General features: G+C 38.1%; 5 protein-coding genes across 5 annotated transcripts; 3 read left to right on the top strand and 2 right to left on the bottom strand.

The window, feature by feature from the left end:
* Positions 1-7,601: 7,601 nt before the first annotated feature.
* INS49_011812 (uncharacterized protein) lies at positions 7,602-8,936 on the top strand (the record flags this gene model as incomplete). Its single annotated transcript, XM_043172521.1, has 2 exons — positions 7,602-7,801; positions 7,859-8,936. The coding sequence occupies 2 exons, from the start codon at positions 7,602-7,604 to the stop codon at positions 8,934-8,936; spliced, it is 1,278 nt and encodes a 425-aa protein (XP_043024266.1).
* Positions 8,937-9,409: 473 nt separating this feature from the next.
* INS49_011813 (uncharacterized protein) lies at positions 9,410-10,474 on the top strand (the record flags this gene model as incomplete). The annotated part of the gene is made up of 1 exon (XM_043172522.1): positions 9,410-10,474. One exon carries the CDS (start codon positions 9,410-9,412, stop codon positions 10,472-10,474), a length of 1,065 nt encoding a protein of 354 aa, XP_043024267.1.
* Positions 10,475-11,347: 873 nt separating this feature from the next.
* Positions 11,348-12,346, top strand: INS49_011814 (uncharacterized protein; the record flags this gene model as incomplete). Its single annotated transcript, XM_043172523.1, has 1 exon — positions 11,348-12,346. One exon carries the CDS (start codon positions 11,348-11,350, stop codon positions 12,344-12,346), a length of 999 nt encoding a protein of 332 aa, XP_043024268.1.
* Positions 12,347-14,900: 2,554 nt separating this feature from the next.
* Positions 14,901-15,281, bottom strand: INS49_011815 (uncharacterized protein; the record flags this gene model as incomplete). Its single annotated transcript, XM_043172524.1, has 3 exons — positions 14,901-14,906; positions 14,997-15,164; positions 15,219-15,281. 3 exons carry the CDS (start codon positions 15,279-15,281, stop codon positions 14,901-14,903), a joined length of 237 nt encoding a protein of 78 aa, XP_043024269.1.
* Positions 15,282-18,317: 3,036 nt separating this feature from the next.
* INS49_011816 (uncharacterized protein) lies at positions 18,318-19,040 on the bottom strand (the record flags this gene model as incomplete). The annotated part of the gene is made up of 1 exon (XM_043172525.1): positions 18,318-19,040. One exon carries the CDS (start codon positions 19,038-19,040, stop codon positions 18,318-18,320), a length of 723 nt encoding a protein of 240 aa, XP_043024270.1.
* Positions 19,041-19,369: the final 329 nt, after the last annotated feature.

The following is a 19,369-nucleotide window of genomic DNA, read 5'->3' on the forward strand; positions in this document are numbered from 1 at the left end:
GCTTTTATACTTATTTTAAATATTCTTAAAAAATTTAACTCTTTTTTTTTCTTATATATTTAATGCTTTAATTAAGCTTTTTTATTTTTAAGAATTTTTAAAATACTTACCTTTTCCCTTCTTTAGCTCCCTTTTATTCCTATCTTCTTTCTTTATTACATTAAAGCTCCTTCTTAAGTTATCCTTAAGAGGATCTAGCAGAACCTATCCCCCATTTATTTAAGTAGCTCGTTTTTAATATATATATATAAGCTTAAAGCTATAAAAACTATTATATTAATTAAGTTTAAATTAAAAAATATAATTATGCTTTAAAATAAATTAATTAAAAATAAATAATTATAATATACTTTTTTTAAAAAGAATTTATAATAATATTAATTTACTTAATAAGTTAATAAACTTTATAAAATTATATAATAAAAAATAATATTATATAAAATAAGCATATAATATATTTAATATAAAGATTTACTTAATATTTTATATATATAAAATAAATATAATTAACTTATTAAAATATAAAATAATTTTTAAGAAAATTATATTAAATTTAATATTTAATTTTTAAATTTAATATATTAAAGAAAATAATACTTTTAAAAATATTTATTTAAAAGTTAAGCTATATTTTAATATTATTATAAATTATTAATATTATTATAATAGTTAAATAAATAATGTATTTAATATAATTAAAATAAATAATAATAATATTAAGAAAATACTTAAAGAAAATATTTTAAATTTTATTAAATACTTTATTTAAGGCTTAAAAAGCATTAAAAATATTATAAAATATAAATAAATAACTTTAAGCTATAATAATTAAAGCATATTATAATTTTTAAAAGCTTAAAATAATATTTTTAATATTAAAATTAAATATAAAAGAGTTAATATAATATATTATAATTATAATTAATATACCTTTAATAAAATAATTAAAATAAAGCTTTATATATATTATTAATTAATTAAAAACAAAATATATAAATTATTAATATAGTTAATTAATATTTTAATATAAAGAAGGATTTAAAAAATGCTTTTAAAAACCTTTTTAAAAAAAAGTTATAAAAATTAAATAATAATATAAAAAAAAGCCTTTTATTTTATAATAATTTTATTATAAACCTTAAAATATATATTATATATTAAAAATAAAGATATTAATTAATTCATTACTTTTTATAAAGAAATATTATAAAATAATAATATATTAACTTTTAATAAATAAATAAAAATAATAAATAAAATTAAATAAATTAAAATAATAATTTTAAAGTATAAATTATAAATATAAAAGGTATAAACTTAAGCATTAAAGAAATTAATAAAAGTAAAAATAATAATAACTTAAAAAGTAATAATAATAATTAATACTTAATTTATTATTTTAAAAATTAAATATTCTTTATTATTTTATTAATATTATTATTATTAATGCTTAATTAAAAATTAAAAGTTAATTTAATTATTTAAAGTTATTTTATTATACTTTTTTAAAATATTTTCTTAAATATAAATATAATATAAATCTTAATTATTAAGAAATATTAATTTAAAGCATTTTAAAAAGAAAACTTAAATATTTAACTTAATATTTTAATTAATAATAAAATATAAATTATATTTAAAAAAAGTAAAGTAATTTTAATTAATTTTATAATTATTAAAATTATTTTTAATTTAAGTTTTTTTATATTATAAATTTAAAATTTTTTTTTACTTTTTATTAAAAATATAAATTAATTAAATTTTAAATTTTATAATATAATTATGGAAAAAATATATATTAAAAATAAACTTTTATGTATTTTAATAATAAAGTTTAAATATTAATAATTTATTTTAAAGTATATTTTAAGAAATATTATATTTTATTTAATGAAAATAAAATTATAATACTTTTATAAATATTTTAATTATTTATTAATAAATAATTTATATAAGTTATTTATAAAAATAAGTTATAAAAATATAAATTAAAAAATAATATAATTTATTAAAAAAGTTTATTATTAATATTAAAAATATTTAATTAATGCTTATTATTTTAAATTTATATTTTAAAGTAATTATTATTTTAATTATAAAATATTATATATTTATTAAATATAAAATTAATATTATATATTATTAATAAAAAATTAACTTTTAAAATATATTATTTATATATAATATTTTTATATAAATTATTTAAAAAGTTTTTAAATAAATTTATATAAATATTTATTTAAATTTATTTACTTATATTATTTATAATATAATAATTTAATTTAATTTAATTTAAATAAAGTTTATAAAAAAATTAAGTTTATAAAAATAAAATATAAATAAATATTAATTAAAATATATTAATTAATTAAAAAAGTAAAAAAATAGTATAAAGTTTTAAAGAATATATTTTAAATCTTATAATTTAAGCTTAATATAATTATAATAAAAAAGTAATTTTATATATAATTATTAAAGTAATAAATAATATTATAAAGTTTAATAAGCTTATATTAATTTTATTTATTTTTAAAGCTTATTTATTTTTAAACTTTATTTTAAAATAATAAATTTATTTTTATTAATATTATTTATAATTTAAAAATTAAAATAATTTAAAAAATAATAAAAGTATTTTAAGAAAATTAAGTATATAAAAATATTAAATATATTTTAAAAATATTTTATAAATTAAATATTATAAATATATTATAATATCTTTTATAAAGTAATATTTTTATATAAAGAAAAAATATAATTAAATTAAGCTATTTAAGATAATATTAATTAATAATTATAATATAATTATTTATATAAATATTATATTTAAAATATTTAAATTAATAAGTATGAAATTATATAAATAATGTAATAAATTAAATAATTAATATAAATTAAATAAAAGTATAAATATAAAAAGTATTTTTATTAATAAATATTTAATAAAATTAAATTAAATTAATAAGCTATTAATAATATAATAAAAAAAAGTATTAAAATTAAAAAATAAGTTAAATTAATGTATTATATAAAAAAAGTTAATAATTATAAATTTACTTTAAAATTATAAAGAAAAGATATTATTATAATATTAAATACTTTATTTAAGGTATTTTTAAAATAATTAAATTATAAAAATTAATTAATAAAGGAATAATAATATTTAAATAATATAATAAAACTTTTTATTATAAAATATAAATATTTAAAGCATGCTTTATATATAAGATTAAAGAATTATTTATTAAGTTATTTAAAAAGATAAAACTAATTATATAAAAATATAATAATAAAATTAAGTTATTTATTTTAACTTAATTATTAATAATTTAATAAATAAGTATAAAATTAATTTTTATCTTAATATTTTTAACAATATTCTTAAAAACTTAGCTTTTAATCTTATAAAATATTATATAAATATATATATAATTAAAATTTAAGCTTTAAAGAAATATTATTATTTAATTATTAAGCTATTTTATAAAATTATAAAGTTAAATATATATTAATTTATAATTAATTAATCTTATTTATATAAATAATTATAAAAAATAATTATATTAAATTAAAGCATTAATTATAATAATAAATAAATAATTTTAATTAAAAGTTATAATATATTTTATTTAATTTTAAAATAATTAAAATTATAATTTTTATAAATAATTTCTTTATTAATAATTTTAATTTAATTTTTAAATTAACTTTATAATAATTTATTTAATTAAAAACTTAATATTAAATTTATAAAATAAACTATTTATAATAATATACTTTATTAAACTTTTATAAAATATAAAAAACTTATTTAAAAAATATTTATTTTAAAAACATATAATATAATTAATAATTTTAAAATAAGCATTATACTTTTAATAATATTAAAAAATATTATAAATTACTTTATATTATCTTTAATTCCTTTTATTATTTATATAAAGTTTTATTTTATTTTTAAATATATTATTAAATTAAATATATTTTAAAAGAAAAGTTTATAATAAATATAATAATATTATATTAATTATATAAAAAATAAGATATTTATAAAAAATATAAAGTTATTAATAATAATAATTTAATAAATATATTTATAAAAAGAATATTAAATAAAATATTATTTTATTAATTTAATATTAATATAATAATTATTATAATTAAAAATAATATTAATTAAAATTAATTAATTCTTTAAATTAAATATTAAGAAAATTATAAATAACTAATTTTAATTACTTTATAAAATAAAATTAATTATTAAAAAAATAATTTTAATCCATATTAATGAAAATATATATTAAATTAATAAGTATTTAATTTTATTTTATTAATTATTTATATATTACTTTATAAAATAATTTAATTAATTAATATTAATTTATATTTCTTATAAAAATAAAACTTTATATTTAAAACCTTTATAATAATATTTATATATTAAGAATTTTATTTTTAAAACTATTAATATAAATTATTTTCTTTATAAATATTTAAATTATTAACTTATATATAATAAATATTTTTAATTAAACTTTATAATTTAATATTTATATATTAATTTTATATATATTAATATTTATTAATTTAATATTATAAATTATAAAAATATAAATTATAAAAATATAAATTATAAAAATATAAATTATAAAAATATAAATTATTTACATAATAAAAATAATAATTAACTTAATATAAAAATAAATAAAAAAGAAATATATTCTTAAAACTTAATATTATAAATTATTAAATTATATTATAATAAAACTTTAAATTAAAAATAATATTTTCATATTTATATTTTATAATAAGTTAATAGAATTAAATTTATATTTTACTTTTAATTAATAATTAATATACTTTAACTTTTAAACTTTTAAACTTTAAATTTAAATTATTTTTAAAGGAAATACTTTTTAAATTATATATATTTACTTAATTAAAGATTATTAATATAAAAATAAGCTATTTATATATTAATAAATAAGTATATATAAGTAGCTTATGTTACTTAATTATATACCTTTATTTAATAGCTTATAACTAAATAAAGGCGGGCTGTAACACTTATTGCAACCCTTTCTCCTTTAATTAATTTAAATTTACACCATGTATATATCATACCTTTATTATATTTAAATATATAACCCAGCCAACACTTACTTTTATAGTTTTTCACTTTTTTACTCTTTTCACTCTTTTTTATAATTAAACATGTAAATTAAGTGTGTGGGTGTTTGGTGTGGGTATGGGTGTTGGGTATGGGAATTGGGTGTGGGAATTGGGGTGTAGCTTTTGGGTGTGTGAACTCTTACGTGGTTTAGAGGTGGCGATATACTGGTGTACTTTCCGTTTTTGCAGGTGCGAAATCTCCATATTCATTAAGAATTTGCTGGTGAGAGCAAGCCCACTATACAGTTAGTCTGTCTATGGGCTGAAGTTGTTGCAGCGACTCTTTAGGTTTAAACCCACTAGAGGGGATGACCAGGAAGCCGAATGGTCCCGGCACCTGAATGCTTGTTTTTTGGTGCAAACCCCACCAAAAACGAGCTTTTAAACTCTATAGGTTTATCCCTTATTTCTTACATAATTAAACCTTAAACATAATAAAACAAATGGTTATATTAATATATAAAAGCTAAATATTATTAATAAAATATTTTATTAATTATTTATTAATATTAATAAATTATATAAAAATAAATAAAATTTCCCTTATTAAAAAGCAAAAAAGAAAGTCTTTAAATTTTAAGAAATAAATTTAAACTTTATTATGAAATTAAAATAAAATTTTTATTTATATATATATATATATATATATAATGTAAAATATAATAAAATTCTTTATAAGAATTAAAAATGCTTTTTAATAAAAAGAGGTAAAAAAGGATTTACTTTTTATTTTTTTTATTTTTATCTTAAATTATAACTTAAATACAAGATTTAATATACTTATATGTAATTTTATATATATTATAATTTAATAAAGTATTTTATAATATATTTATATATTTAATAATATATAAAATTAATATATTTATTATAAGATTTATTTATAATTAATTTATAATATATTATAAGACGTATTTTATATTATTTATATTACGAATTAAATATAATTTATACGTATTTAAAGACACATTATATAATAAAAACTTTTTAATATAAAATTAATTTTAAAAAGCTAATATTTTAAGTATTAAAAAAGTCTTTAATTTTAAATTCTTATTATTTTGTTAAAATATAAAAGAGAATTAAGGTATATATTTTATATTATAAAATAATAGGTCGCCTTTATATATAAAATTTATTTAAAAATATTGTATAAGTATTAATGATTTCACATAGAATTTAAGTTTTAAGATTTTGGTGGGAAATCTATTCAGGTGCCGGGAGCATTCGGCTTCCTGGTCACCCCCTCTAGTAATAATCTTTACATTCTATCATCCAATGTCACAATTTAGTGGTAAAGGTATAAGGCATACACTCATATGAACTTGTATAGATTCAACGGAGAGGCTTGATATTTTCGTTGCCGCTGCTCCCACGTGCAAGTGACAGGCACGGGGCACTTCACGACCTGTTTGATGGGGATTGTCCGGCAACCATCAACGAAGATGATGCCGACCAGTGCCTGTGTTTCCGATCTGGTTCAGGCCACTCTTCTCTGCGGCTGCAAGGTAAAGAGATGTGTGTCGTGGTGATTGAAGGCCAAATGCGAAAGACGGGGCCCAGGCCTCTGTCGTTGTTGGCTGTGTCGAGGGATGTAAAGCGAAGATTACAGCTTTGGCCTGGACGCCCCCCTGTGCTCGTCCAGGGGCTGTCCGTCAGAATGGGCTGATCGGGACAAGATCCGAGGCGCTGGGGCGGGACTACTGTGGGCTCGTAAACCCAGAGGGCGAGTCTGGCCAGCAAAAGCACCTGCTAGCCCAATGTGTGCTCGTTTCCTGGCTTGCCTTACCACGTGTCAGGGCCGGGCAGACAACGCCATCCGACAGCGGAATGGCTTCGGCCAAGCCTGAATAAGAACCTGGCTGGTCTGATGCCACCAGAAAAGACGAGGGCGAGGCCGGATGGCCAGACGTTGAGGTCACCGTTACTGTACCGCGCCACGCAATAGTACGCTGTGTGGTGACATGTACCAGCTGGACCACGACGACGAGCAAGGTTTTTCGCCATCACCATCGGGAAAAGGAGGCTCTGCCCTGCAGCTCGACGTTGATCGTGGTTCCTACCACACTGACTGACATCGGGCACTAACGGGACTTGGTGCCCACCCAGCCAGCCCACTGTAACCCTGCTACCCTGCAGCCGTTGCGCGGGTGGCACCTAACTGCAGTGGGCTTTTTTCCCTTTTTATAGAAGGGGAGCTGCCGTTACTGTTCATTTCTCGATAGATTGCTCGCTCTACACATGTTGTCATGAATCATCGACGACAACAACAACCACTCGACTTGCAGGTTGAATCACAAGTACAAAACACCCCACATACACCCTATAGACACAGCAGCCACGACGCCGTTCTTGCGCGGGTGAGCAACATATCTTGACTGATTCCTCAGCCCGTCGTCCCGTCTGCCCGACAAGGATTGGTTGGCATCATGGAGCCTCAAGTCCGTGACTTTCCCGACCATGAGAAACAGGCCAAACCGCTGCCAGATGGATCGACCACCGAGGATGGCGACCTCACCCGGGAGCCAACACCAAGGGTGGCCCTCGAAAGAATTCCAACATACCTGCAGCCACCAATATCGGTGCGGGAGCGACTACGCCACTTCACATTTGCATGGTACACCGTCACGTAAGCCAGCCCGGATCAGGACCGACCACGCTACACAGCAACTGATCTCCATAACAGCATGTCAACCGGTGGCATTGCCCTCACCTTGAGCCTGACACCGCATCGGTTCCGCGGGCTTGACACCATTGGCCTGATCGTGTTCCTTTTCGACCTGCTCTGCTTCATCCTCATCACGGCGTGCCTGCTGCTGCGCTTCTTGCTGTACAAGCACACTTTCTCCAAGACTCTCACACATCCCAAGGAGGCACTCTTCGTTTCCACCTTCTTCCTGTCCATCGCGGCGCTCCTGTCCAACGCAGAGAAGTACGGCAGCTTGTTCCTGTCCCCCAAAGCCCAGGACGGGCTCGCCGTCTTCCACCGCGTCACATACTGGCTTTACCTCGCCGTCACCTTCCTCGTCTCCGTCATCCAGTACCACCTTCTCTTCACCGTCAAGGAGCAGCGCCGCCTCCAGGCCCACGCCATGACGCCAGCCTGGATCCTGCCGATATTCCCCGTCATGCTGGCCGGCACCATCGCAGCCTTCGACTCGCGCACCCAAACGCCGTCACAGGCGCTAGCCATGATCACTTCCGGCGTCGCGGCGCAGGGGCTGGGCTTCATGGTCTCCATCTTCATGTATGCGACGTACCTGAGCAGGCTGATGGTCTACGGCTTGCCTGCACAGCGCCCGGGAATGTTCATCGCGGTCGGGCCGCCGAGTTTCACCTGTGCCGCGCTGGTGTCCATGGCGGACGACGTGCCGAGGATCTTTGCGGCCCAGGTGCCCGTCATCGAGGGGATGGTCAGCCCGGTAGTGCTAGCTGATGGCGTGAGGCTGGCGTCGCTGTACTGCTCGCTGTTCCTGTGGGGGCTGAGCTTCTGGTTCTTCACGTCTGCGCTGATGGCGGTCGTTGCGGGCATGCCGGATAGGAAGTTCCACCTCAGCTGGTGGAGCTTTGTGTTCCCGAACGCCGGCTTCACCATCTCAACGATCCGGGTGGCCGGGGCTGTGGGTAGCGAGGGGCTCTTGTGGTTCAGCACGGTCATGACCATCGTCCTGGTCGTGGTCTGGCTGTTCATCGCATGGAGGTGTGCCTATGCAGTAGTGCAGCGGGAGATCGTGTGGCCTGGTCATGATGAAGACTCGGACTAGGCGACGCGTCGGCAGGGTGCACGCGCATCTCGACGGCCAAGCATGCGATTATGGTGCTGGAAGGAGCAGCAGTTATCGATTGTCGGCTCGGATGCGGTGGCCGCGCAAGGTTGCATCTGATGTCATTGACGTCGGACCGTCACGCCGCCGCTCACCCTCGCAATCTCAAGTCTCGACCAGTCTCGGATTTAGAAGAGTCGACAGTCACGGCTGCACGCATCCAAATTCCTGGGGCAGAGCCGCTCCGCATGGTCGGGGCAAGGCTATCCGAAGCCCGTCTGATTTTACAAATGCGAGCTTGGTAAGCCACCCTTGTGTGACGAGGCAGCGAGGAGCGAGAGCGCGGGACCCGCCCAGGATTTGGATCCTAATAACCAGGTGCTTTAGCAGCACTTCAGGAAGCAGACGAGTGCACGCCCATCACCCAGCATCAACCTCCTCTGCCGCCTGAACATTATTCCCGACCAATCAACATGGACACCACCGAGATCAAAACCGCCGCGTCGGCATCCACGGGGCTGCCCGGAGGTCCAGCCGGCGGCACCATCCGCCTCGACCCGGAATATGCAGCTGCCGTCCAAGCACTCGACATGTCTGGTGTCGAGATACCTGTCATGAAGACCGCCCAAGACGTACGCGCCTTCAGTAACGTCGTAATGAGAATGGCTCTCGGGAGAGAACCCGACCCCGCGGCCGAGCAAGTCGTGGAGACCAAGCACGAGATTACCACCCTCGATGGGTCCTCCATCAGCGTCTCGCGCTTTGCCACGCCGGAGCACCGCAGTCAGCTCAGGGAAGGCGAGGCCTTGCGACCTGCGGTGCTGCATGTTTTCGGCGGCGGAATGATAAGCTGCAGTGTCGAGATCTTCACCCCACTCTTCAGGAGGAACACCAAGCGCTGGGACGTCCAGACATTCGCGGTGGACTACCGAGTCGCACCTGAGAACCCCGCGCCGGGGCCAGTGGAGGACGTCTACGCGGCTCTCAAGTGGCTGTCGGCCAGCGCAGAGGAGTTTGGCGTCGACCCTGCGAGGCTCATCATCTGTGGAGACAGCGCAGGCGGGGGCATCGCGGCGGGCACTGCACTACTGGCGAGGGACAGAGGACTCCAGCCACCGCTTGCAAAGCAGGTTCTGATCTACCCGATGCTGGACGACCGCACAATCGGGAGGTACGGCCCCGGCTGGGCGGTGAGGAATTTCCTGGCCTGGGACGAGAACAACAACAAGATCGGCTGGTCTGCGTATGTGGGCGAGGACAAGGCCGGCAAGGACAGCGCGGATGTGAGCATCTATGCTGCGCCGGGGCGCGCGAGGGTGGAGGAGCTGGTTGGGCTGCCCAGGACGTACATCGACACACCTGGCTTGGACCTGTTCTGCGACGAGGATCTGAGATATGCACAGGCTCTGCTGCAGGCCGAGGTCGAGGTGGAGTTTCACTTATACCCGGGCGTGCCACATGGTTTCGAGAGCTCTGTCACGCCGGGGGTGGTGGCGAGGGCGCTCGACAACCGGACCAGGGCGATCAAGTCGGTGTGACGAGGGTCATTGAGTGGCCGCAGCTTTCATGATGCAGATTGGTGCGGCCAGGAGGTGCTCCTGAGTGCTCCTGGTGTTTTTGAATGTTCTGGGTAGGCGTGCGGGGATGGAGAAGGGCGCATGAAATGTACAGGGGAAGAAGAGCAGAGTAGTTACACCCATGCCTCGATGGGCTCAAGGAATCCGGCAAAGCGGGCCACATCTTATCATGATCCTCGCCGCTCTCACCCTGCTGTGTGCGGGTGTGTGCTTATTACTTTACTGTACTGGTGCAGCTCATGGCCCATACTCAGATCTGCCCAGATTCAGGGTCCAGCATGACTCAGCTGCCACCCCGACATATCAACTTCCCCTTTGAGCCAGCCTCTCATCCATCCAGCACTGGCAACAGCGGGTGGCATGCTCTGCAGTCCCCCGGGTCTTTACATAACACCATACCCTCTTTGTCTCATAGGCGCATGAATATGCGAAGGATTGCCCTATGAGATTTGACTCGTTCCTATCCGCTGGCCACTAGTGAACCCTGTCGCCTGCGCTGGTGGACCTTGCAAACAGGCGTGCCGCCCGTCAGATTTTTTTTTTTTTTCCCTCCCGCCCAAATTTTCACAAGCCTGCAGGCGTAGTGATCCATGCAATGTCGTAGTGCCTGAATATTTATACGCCTGATATTTTCCACACGCGCACCTCATCGCACCGCACTGCAACACACATATATCCCTTCACACCCTCCCCTCACTCAGTCATCCTAAAAAAAAAAGTTAAAAAATAAAATAAAAAAAAACTCGTCACACACACACACATCTCGTCCCCCGTCTGCACCACATGATCGAAGACATCGCAGCCAAACACCGCCACCGCCACCTGCTATCCATCATGAACTCCTCTGAGGACTTTGTCATCGAGCCTGCGGCCATCAAGGAGCTGCAGCTCATCGAGGCCTCCCTCAGCGATGTCGACACCGAGATCACGGCCAAGCAGTACCTGATGGCCAAGGACATCCTGGCCGCCCGCCAGAACACAATCTCCAAGATCCCCGGCTTCTGGGCCGTCGTCTTTGACCACGCCAGCAGCGAGCTCGAGGCTGCCGTCACCGGGAGCGACCTGGAGGTCTTTGCCAACGCGCTCAAGGGCCTCGAGGTCGGCCGCCCCGAGATCCCCGCCTCCGCCTCCGTCAGCGACGTTGGCCTGGACAAGTTCGGCGAGCCTCGCAGCGTCACCATCCGCTTCCACTTTGGCGAGAACAAGTGGTTCTCCGACTCGCTGCTCGAGAAGACCTTCTGGTACCGCTACGGCAAGGACGGCTCCGCCGGCCTCGTCTCGGACCCCGTGCGCGTCAACTGGAAGCCCGGCCAGGATCTGACCGAGGGCCTGACCGACGCCGCCTACGCCTTCTGGGCCGCCCAGAAGCAGAACCCCGCCCAGCAGCTCGACGGCATCGTCACCGGCGACGCGCGCAAGGCCCGTGACGCTGCCGCCCGCGAGCTGCCCGAGTACAAGGCCCTCGCGCAGAGGCTCGAGGCTGCCACCAACGGCGCCATCTCCTTCTTCAACTTCTTCAGCTACCGCGGCCGCTGGACCAGCGCCGCCGAGAGCGTCGAGGCCAAGGCAGAGCTTCAGGCCAAGAGGCGGGCTGCCCTGAACGGCAACGCACAGGATTCGGATGACGAGGATGACGAGGACGAGGATTTCCCCGAGGAGGACGTTGAGACTTTCCCCGCCGGTCATGAGGTCGCCGTCTCCATCGCCGAGGACATCTGGCCCAGTGCGATCGATTACTTCATGGCGGACACGATTGAGTCTGACGATGAGCTGGATGGCCTCCAGGTTGACGACAGCGATGATGATGACGATGACGATGTTGAGATGTCCTGAGCACGGCCAGGCTGAGGAGAGGAAAATGGGAAAGTAACTGGGCAGACAGCTCTGTCCAAAGGAAGGGTTCTGGGAAAAAAATTGCAACGACATGAGAGATACCACATTAGACCGTTTTCTTTAGTTTCAAAAAGATTTGGCAATTAGTCGCAAATAACATGGAGTCGATGTGCCCACGATAAGGATTGCAATGCTTTATGTGACTAATCTGTCTGCACCCTGAGTGACTGTCTTTCATGCCCGAGGCCGAGCTTAGAATGGGAATGACGGGTCAAAGATGAACATCCAGACCAGAACTCGCCTCATAGAGATGTGAGTGACTCGAGCAGCGGTCTTATTCAGTCGTCCACCTCAGCTGGGGCCTCCCATATAAAACCCCCCCCCTCGTTCTTCGTGCTGCTTCCCATCATTTACAAAAGTCAAATCCTCTATCAGGACAACCAGCACAAATGGGAGCCGATAACAAAAACAGAAACTACGTCGTTCACCAGCCTTTCACTTCGGACTCTCTTTCAGAGGCACCCTCGTATTCCACCGAAGACAAGTACTACCCTCCATCGAATTCCTTCCATGTTCAGGACGAAGACACGTATATCCCACCGTCAGACCTCCCTCGTTCTCATACCAAAAGCATCGGAATGCATGAAATGGAGTCTGTACCCCACAGGATCTTGTTGAAGAAGCAGTTAGACGATGAGCGCAGTAAGAGGACTAAGCACTTCGTGACCACCCTCGTACTCTCCCTCGTTCTTGGGATATGCCTCATTGGCTTCGCGGTCTTCTTGATTCTTTATGGTTTGGAACTCACCGGTCTCTGGCATTGATTACTCGGACCTTATGGCTTACCCATGTTCTTTCTAGCAACCAAGACCTGCCCTGCCTCCCCTTCTACGGAGAATAAGCCCCTCACTGTCACAGTGACTCGACAAGGCTCGGTCACGACAACCGTGACTGAGACTATCGGTCCCACATCCATTCTTCGCAGCGCGATGTCGAAAGAGACTGAGAATGTCTCGGATGACATTTCAGGCGCTGAAACAGCCACGGTGACCTCTGTGTCCACACACCTGGTAAAAGTCACGGCCACGGCAACCGGTAAGTCGGAGCGAGCCATGCTGTGAAGTCTATTGAATGCATCGGAAGACTGACTTATACCTTGAGGTCTCACAAAACTTTTAAATTCCGAGCCATGCGAGCCCCTCGGTTTTGTGAGCGGCTCTCAACTGATTTGGGATGACCCCACGCGTTATAACTCAGACATGATTTCTGTTTTGAAGAATAGTGAAGAGACGAAGAAAATGGCCACTAATGACGAAGGGTACCTGGATGTGGCCAGAGATTCGATATTCAAATGCGAATATGGCGGCTCGCTCACCTTCCACAAATTTTGTATCCATGGCCCTACAAGCAGTGGACCGAACATAGGGTGTCGATAGACGCCTACGATGCCTACATCACAAGTATGGGCATCATGCGCGATTGCCGGGAAAATGTCAAGTCTTGTCAATGATTGCGAATTGTGGCTGTCCAGGTGCCACACGATGAGAGCATGAATAATATGACCAACACCGACTGGTCTTCCTGCTGTCGACGCCTGCTGTTGCCTGGGTCTCCTTCGTTTCCTGGGTTGGACCTGCAAAAGCTAAGCCGTGGCCATGAGAAACATACGGCGGGTGGGTCCATCGACGAAAGGTTTCAGACATGGAGCGAGATCAGTGGACGAGAAGTAGATGATGTTTGGTGGTTTGTTTTGTCTCTACATGGCTCCCTGGTACTGGCCTTAGCAGAATAACCGTAGGAGTTGCACGAGCGTTGCAAGGACTTGAAGAAGAACAGCAATATGCTGGATAATGCAATGGATTGGACAAAGCTGTTTCCTTCCAAAATGCTGTGAATATAAGCGATGAAGACCCAACAGAATGTGAAGTGTATTTCAATTCAGATCTGGTGATTATAATCTAGTCATAAAGAGTTTTCCGCCCATTGTTCAGCACCTTGTGATAGCTGAGGCATACACCAACATCACTCGAGGGTGAATTCATATACTCTGCATGTGGGCATAAATGATGTATGCAAAACAATATGATGCAAGCCAGGATTTATTGTGAGATATTGTTGTCTAAGGCATGCAAGTATCCATGAATTATTTCTCCCGCGGCACTCAGAATTGGAGACTGTACACAGAGCCAAATATCTATTAGAACAATTCCCCATACTGATGTGACGTCCTTTGAGAGCGGATACTGCAGTGGTGGAGTTGATGCCTAAATCGCCCGCAAAAGTACTCTAAAAATTTGCATGTGCTGAGGATATGTGCCTCAGAGCCATTTCCCCTGGTGATCTTCTATGGTTTCAATTCCTTCGGAGGAAATCATATCCCTCTTGGTTTCTCAACTCTTTTTCGTCACTCGATGAAGACACACAATTTTTAGACCTATTGGCTCGAGTCTGGCAGTCAGGGGTGGTCTCGGCATCTCAAAATAATGTCCACCAATGTCGAATCCAGGCGACGGTTTGTTTCCTTCATGGATCAGGGCAATCACGCCCAAATCTGCTACCACTGACAAAACAGCAGTCGGCACCCTGCGCATGGAATTAGGCTTTTGACAAGGAGAGAATACCGCATCGGCTATGGGGAGGAAGAGCTTACGCAAGTCAGTCCGGTCCCTGTTACCACCTCCCCATTGGCCCCGATATTCTTGCAGAAGTTGAGATCATCATCGTTGCACACTCCAGTACCGGTGTGTCGCTTACAAGCACTGTTGCCATCGTCGGTGCCCCAGCAGCAGTCTTCAAATCTGTTCCCAGAAACCAAGCACTATAATTGTTAGTCAAAGCGTTGTGATAGCGATGAGCATCAACCGGAGCGTACTTCTGCGATCGAGCCGGTGGCGAAAGCCAGGATGGAGATCCCGAATATCTTTGGAAGCTGCATTTCGACTGATTTGGTGGTTGTTTTCTTGTCTAATAATGCTCGTTGAGTGGGCTAGGTGCTCAAAGTATGATATCTCACTGTGGATTTCGTGGGAATTATTTGCGCGCGGTTCCTTTAATACGTGACCGATCGTGTTGCAGTGCCGATCGATATTTATTTTAGTCTATGTGTTAATGAATTACGTGCAAAGGAGACAGACTCCTCATCGGGCATTTGAGTCATTGGCATGGTGCCTAGAGTTTCGTGCATGAAACCTATTGTCATCCTCCCTCAGACGCTGCGCATTTCTTTAGAACTCATGCAGCGACGCAGTACTCCTTTTTCAGAAAGCAGTCACGACTCAGTCTCCCCCAATTATTCATTCCCTCACAATGGCGATCCATGCGAAATGGCTATTGATATCTTGTTCAACTCTGGTAGCACTGGCATCGATGCCAAGTTTGGCTCCACAAAGGTCTCAGACTTCTCTAAATATATCTTTGTGGCTCCCGCCAAGCGCCTTATGGGAGGTATGCTCAGCCCCTTCTACCATAACCACCACTTTCCTGGCTTGGTGGCCAGTGTGGGCAGCATCTCTTCGAACTTCAATATCAATGATCGCCATTTCCGCTCATTTATAATCCGGGGCGAATCTCATGACCGCCACGCTGCGGTCACAGGTTAGAGCTTCCTATTTGAATGTTCAAGGCATAACTGCTCTTCTTGTCTTTTCCCTCATCGAAACAGAACCTGGCATTATCATGACTGTGAAAGGCAGTGTTAGGAATATAAAGCGCACGGCCATAAGCATTTCTCAAGGTATACAAATCAAAAGAACCGTAATACTAAAAGAAAACGGAAACTTGCAGAGCAAAAAAGAGAGGGTACAAAGGTACAAAATCTGCCAACGCACGGTCAATGCCCTGCCACCAAATTAATATGGGGCAACGTTAACTTACCCTTAGCAACGCTATAATAAAGCTAGAGGAGTCAGCGTACGCCCACCCAGCTTCTACAATACGCCTACCTAGCTTTCAGCGTTAGCCCACCTAATATAAGGAAATTAATTACACATACTATAAAATATTAATACTACAGGGTTATTAATAAAGCATAGCTATAGCTATCTCAAAGGGGTCCTATAGCTACCCCTTTATTTACAACTTAAAAGTTACTTCTACCCTCTGCCGCCCTCTACGCCCTCTAAGCGCTCTACAGCCCTCTAGGCACTCTGCAGCCCTCTAGGCGCTCTGGGGGCTCTAAGCGCTCTGGGCGCTCTGGGCGCTCTGGGCGCTCTGCAGCCCTCTAGGCCCTCTGGGCGCTCTGGGCGCTCTGGGGCCCTCTGGGGGCTCTGGGGGCTCTGGGGGCTCTGGGGGCTCTGGGGGCTCTGGGCGCTCTGGGGGCTCTGCAGCCCTCTAGGCGCTCTGGGGGCTCTGGGCGCTCTGGGGCCCTCTGGGGGCTCTGGGGGCTCTGGGGGCTCTGGGGGCTCTAGGGCCCTCTAAGCGCTCTGGGGCCCTCTGGGCTTTTTAGGCTTATATTTTTAAAGTATTGCTTAAATTGGAAAATAGCTACCCTAGCTTATTAGGAACCCTGCAATACTTGCATTTTAGTATAAATGCAGCTAATTTTCCTTATACTAAGTGGGCCAACGCTAAAAGCTAAGTGGGCGTACTGTAGAAGCTAGGTAAGCATATGCTGACTCAAGCCAGAGTACGCCCACCCAGCTTCCACAGTACGCCCACTTAGCTTTTAGCATTAACCTACCTAATATAAGGAAATTAGCTACATGCATTATAAAATATTAATACTATAGGATTACTAAGAAAGCATAGCTATAGCTATCCCAAAGGGGTCTTATAGCTACCCCTTTATTTACAACTTAAAAGTTACTTCTACCCTTTGCGCCCTCTGCCCTCTGCGCCCTCTGCACCCTTTGCGCCCGCCCAAATAACCTAAAAGGCCCAAAAGGGCATAAAGGGCGTAAAAGGGCATAAAAGGGTGCAGAGGGTGCAAAGGGCGCAAAGGGCGTAAAGGGCATAAAGGGCGCAAAGGTTTGCATCCTTTTATGTCCTTTAAGCTTTTTAAGCTTATATTTTTAAAGTATTGCTTAAATTAAAAATTAGCTATCCTAGCTTCTTATATATAGGGCAAACTTTATGCTTATTTAAAAAAGTACTTAATCTTATTAATATATTACTAAGAAAAGGAAGTATTAAGTAGGTGCATGTTAAAAGCTAGGTAGGCATATTATGGAAGCTGGGTGGGCGTATTCTGGCTTGCTATAATACATTAAGAGGAGTTAATTTATCGCTTTTTTTATATCTTTTAAGGCTGTAAATTACTTAATTACACTTAATAAATGCGCTGGTTAATAATGATTAATTGTGGTAATATTTGCGTTTTAATAATAATAATTTATTAATTATTGCGCCTTAAGATTAAAGTAATTTAAAACTTATATTATTATTATAATATTAAAAAAACAAGATTTAAGCAATTAAATATCATTTTTAATGCTAAATTAATTAATTATAATGAGTATTTAATTAATATAAGGTAAGTTTAATAATGATAAGGGTTGCGCAGGGCGCCTAGTAATTGCAGCTATGGAGGCATATTAGGGTGGTGGGCTAACGTTGGCTGCATGAGAGGGTAAATAGAATTACTGCTTGCAAATTCGTACCTCCCGGCCAAAAGACCATAATAACCAATCTAGGATTGGTTATTCCAAGCAGTATATAAGAGCCGTACCGTCACACTGCAGGTCACATAATCCTGCTTAGTCAGCAGATTTTGTACCTCTGTACCCTCTCTTTTTTGCTCTGCAAATCTCCGTTTTCTACTAAAATGTCAATATAAACTTTATAAGTACATATATGCTAATGACATATGTATTCAAAGAGGTAAGCAACCATCAAGTTCACAACACCAGGAGTTGAAAGCTACAAGTATAATTTATTAGTAGAGCAATCTAATACATTACCTGTCTTAAGTAAACCATTCTAGACCCCCCTTCTGCACCAATGATTCATGCTTGTCGCAGTGAACAGACCCAGCCTATTCTTCAAAGAGAATTGGCTCGATGTTGAAACGTTCTTTATACTTACGGTTCACCTTGTCGAAAGTAGAGCGGTGAATAAGCCTCTTTTCTTCCAGGTGCAAGGCTCGGACGTGCCCCTGGACCGACGATTCCAGAAGGTAGCCTTGCGAGGGACCTGTTGTAGTTGCAAGCAAGTAGCAGAGGAGGAATTGAGGCAACCACCTCAATGCACGGTCCTCGTGGTTATCAAAGGCAAGCTCGTGCATCTTAATTGCATAAGGTATTTCCCAGCGTGGAACGATTACCTTAATATTGGGAGAGGAGTAGATAGGCTCGATGCTGGCTGCGTCTACGACGAGTCTCTGCACGATCTGTGGCACCTCGTCCATCGCATCTTGCAGGTTTTGGTCGGACAAGTGCATCTTTAGCTCACTCCCAGCTTCGATACTGCTCGCGACTTGCGAGATCAGGCTCGACTCCGGTGGCGTTGCCGCGAATACGCAAAGGCCGTTGGCCGATCGATTCCTGGCACCATTGAAAACTCCAGCTGCATCTCCGCCGAGGTAGATTGTAATAGGTCCATTGTTACCAGCGGGACGTATTTCACCAATCCTATAGTCGAGCTCGTACATCAGCCCAAGGAGATGATGCATGGTAAGGCCTTGTGGCTCGGACATGTCACCATCCAAAGATGGCTGTGTTAGTTGCTCTTCGCCGTAATCCGGGACTTGGAACGACATTGTGTGGAATGGGCTGTCGGCCAGGATCTTCCTTCTATTCTTGAACAGCTTTCTACAGAAGCTGAAGCTGGCTATTGAAGGGAAGGAAGTCGTATTTATTTTTGACAATGGAACATTGAAAGCTAAAACAGGTCGGGAGGCTCAGCTGGTGTTTTATACTTTTGGGCATGATACTGGTATACTGGGGTGCAATAGTCTTCAATGTCGTGACCCTTTCACCAATTTCCCACGCAAGCAGCCGCGGGGCTTTGTCTCCAGACAATGTCCTTATGACACGAAACAATAATAACGGTTATCGTTGATTGTCTCTCCATGATACTTGAACAAAC

The sequence above is a fragment of the Diaporthe citri genome (assembly GCF_014595645.1).
Source record: "Diaporthe citri strain NFHF-8-4 chromosome Unknown scaffold_5, whole genome shotgun sequence".
In the NCBI taxonomy this organism is placed as follows: Eukaryota; Fungi; Ascomycota; class Sordariomycetes; order Diaporthales; family Diaporthaceae; genus Diaporthe; species Diaporthe citri.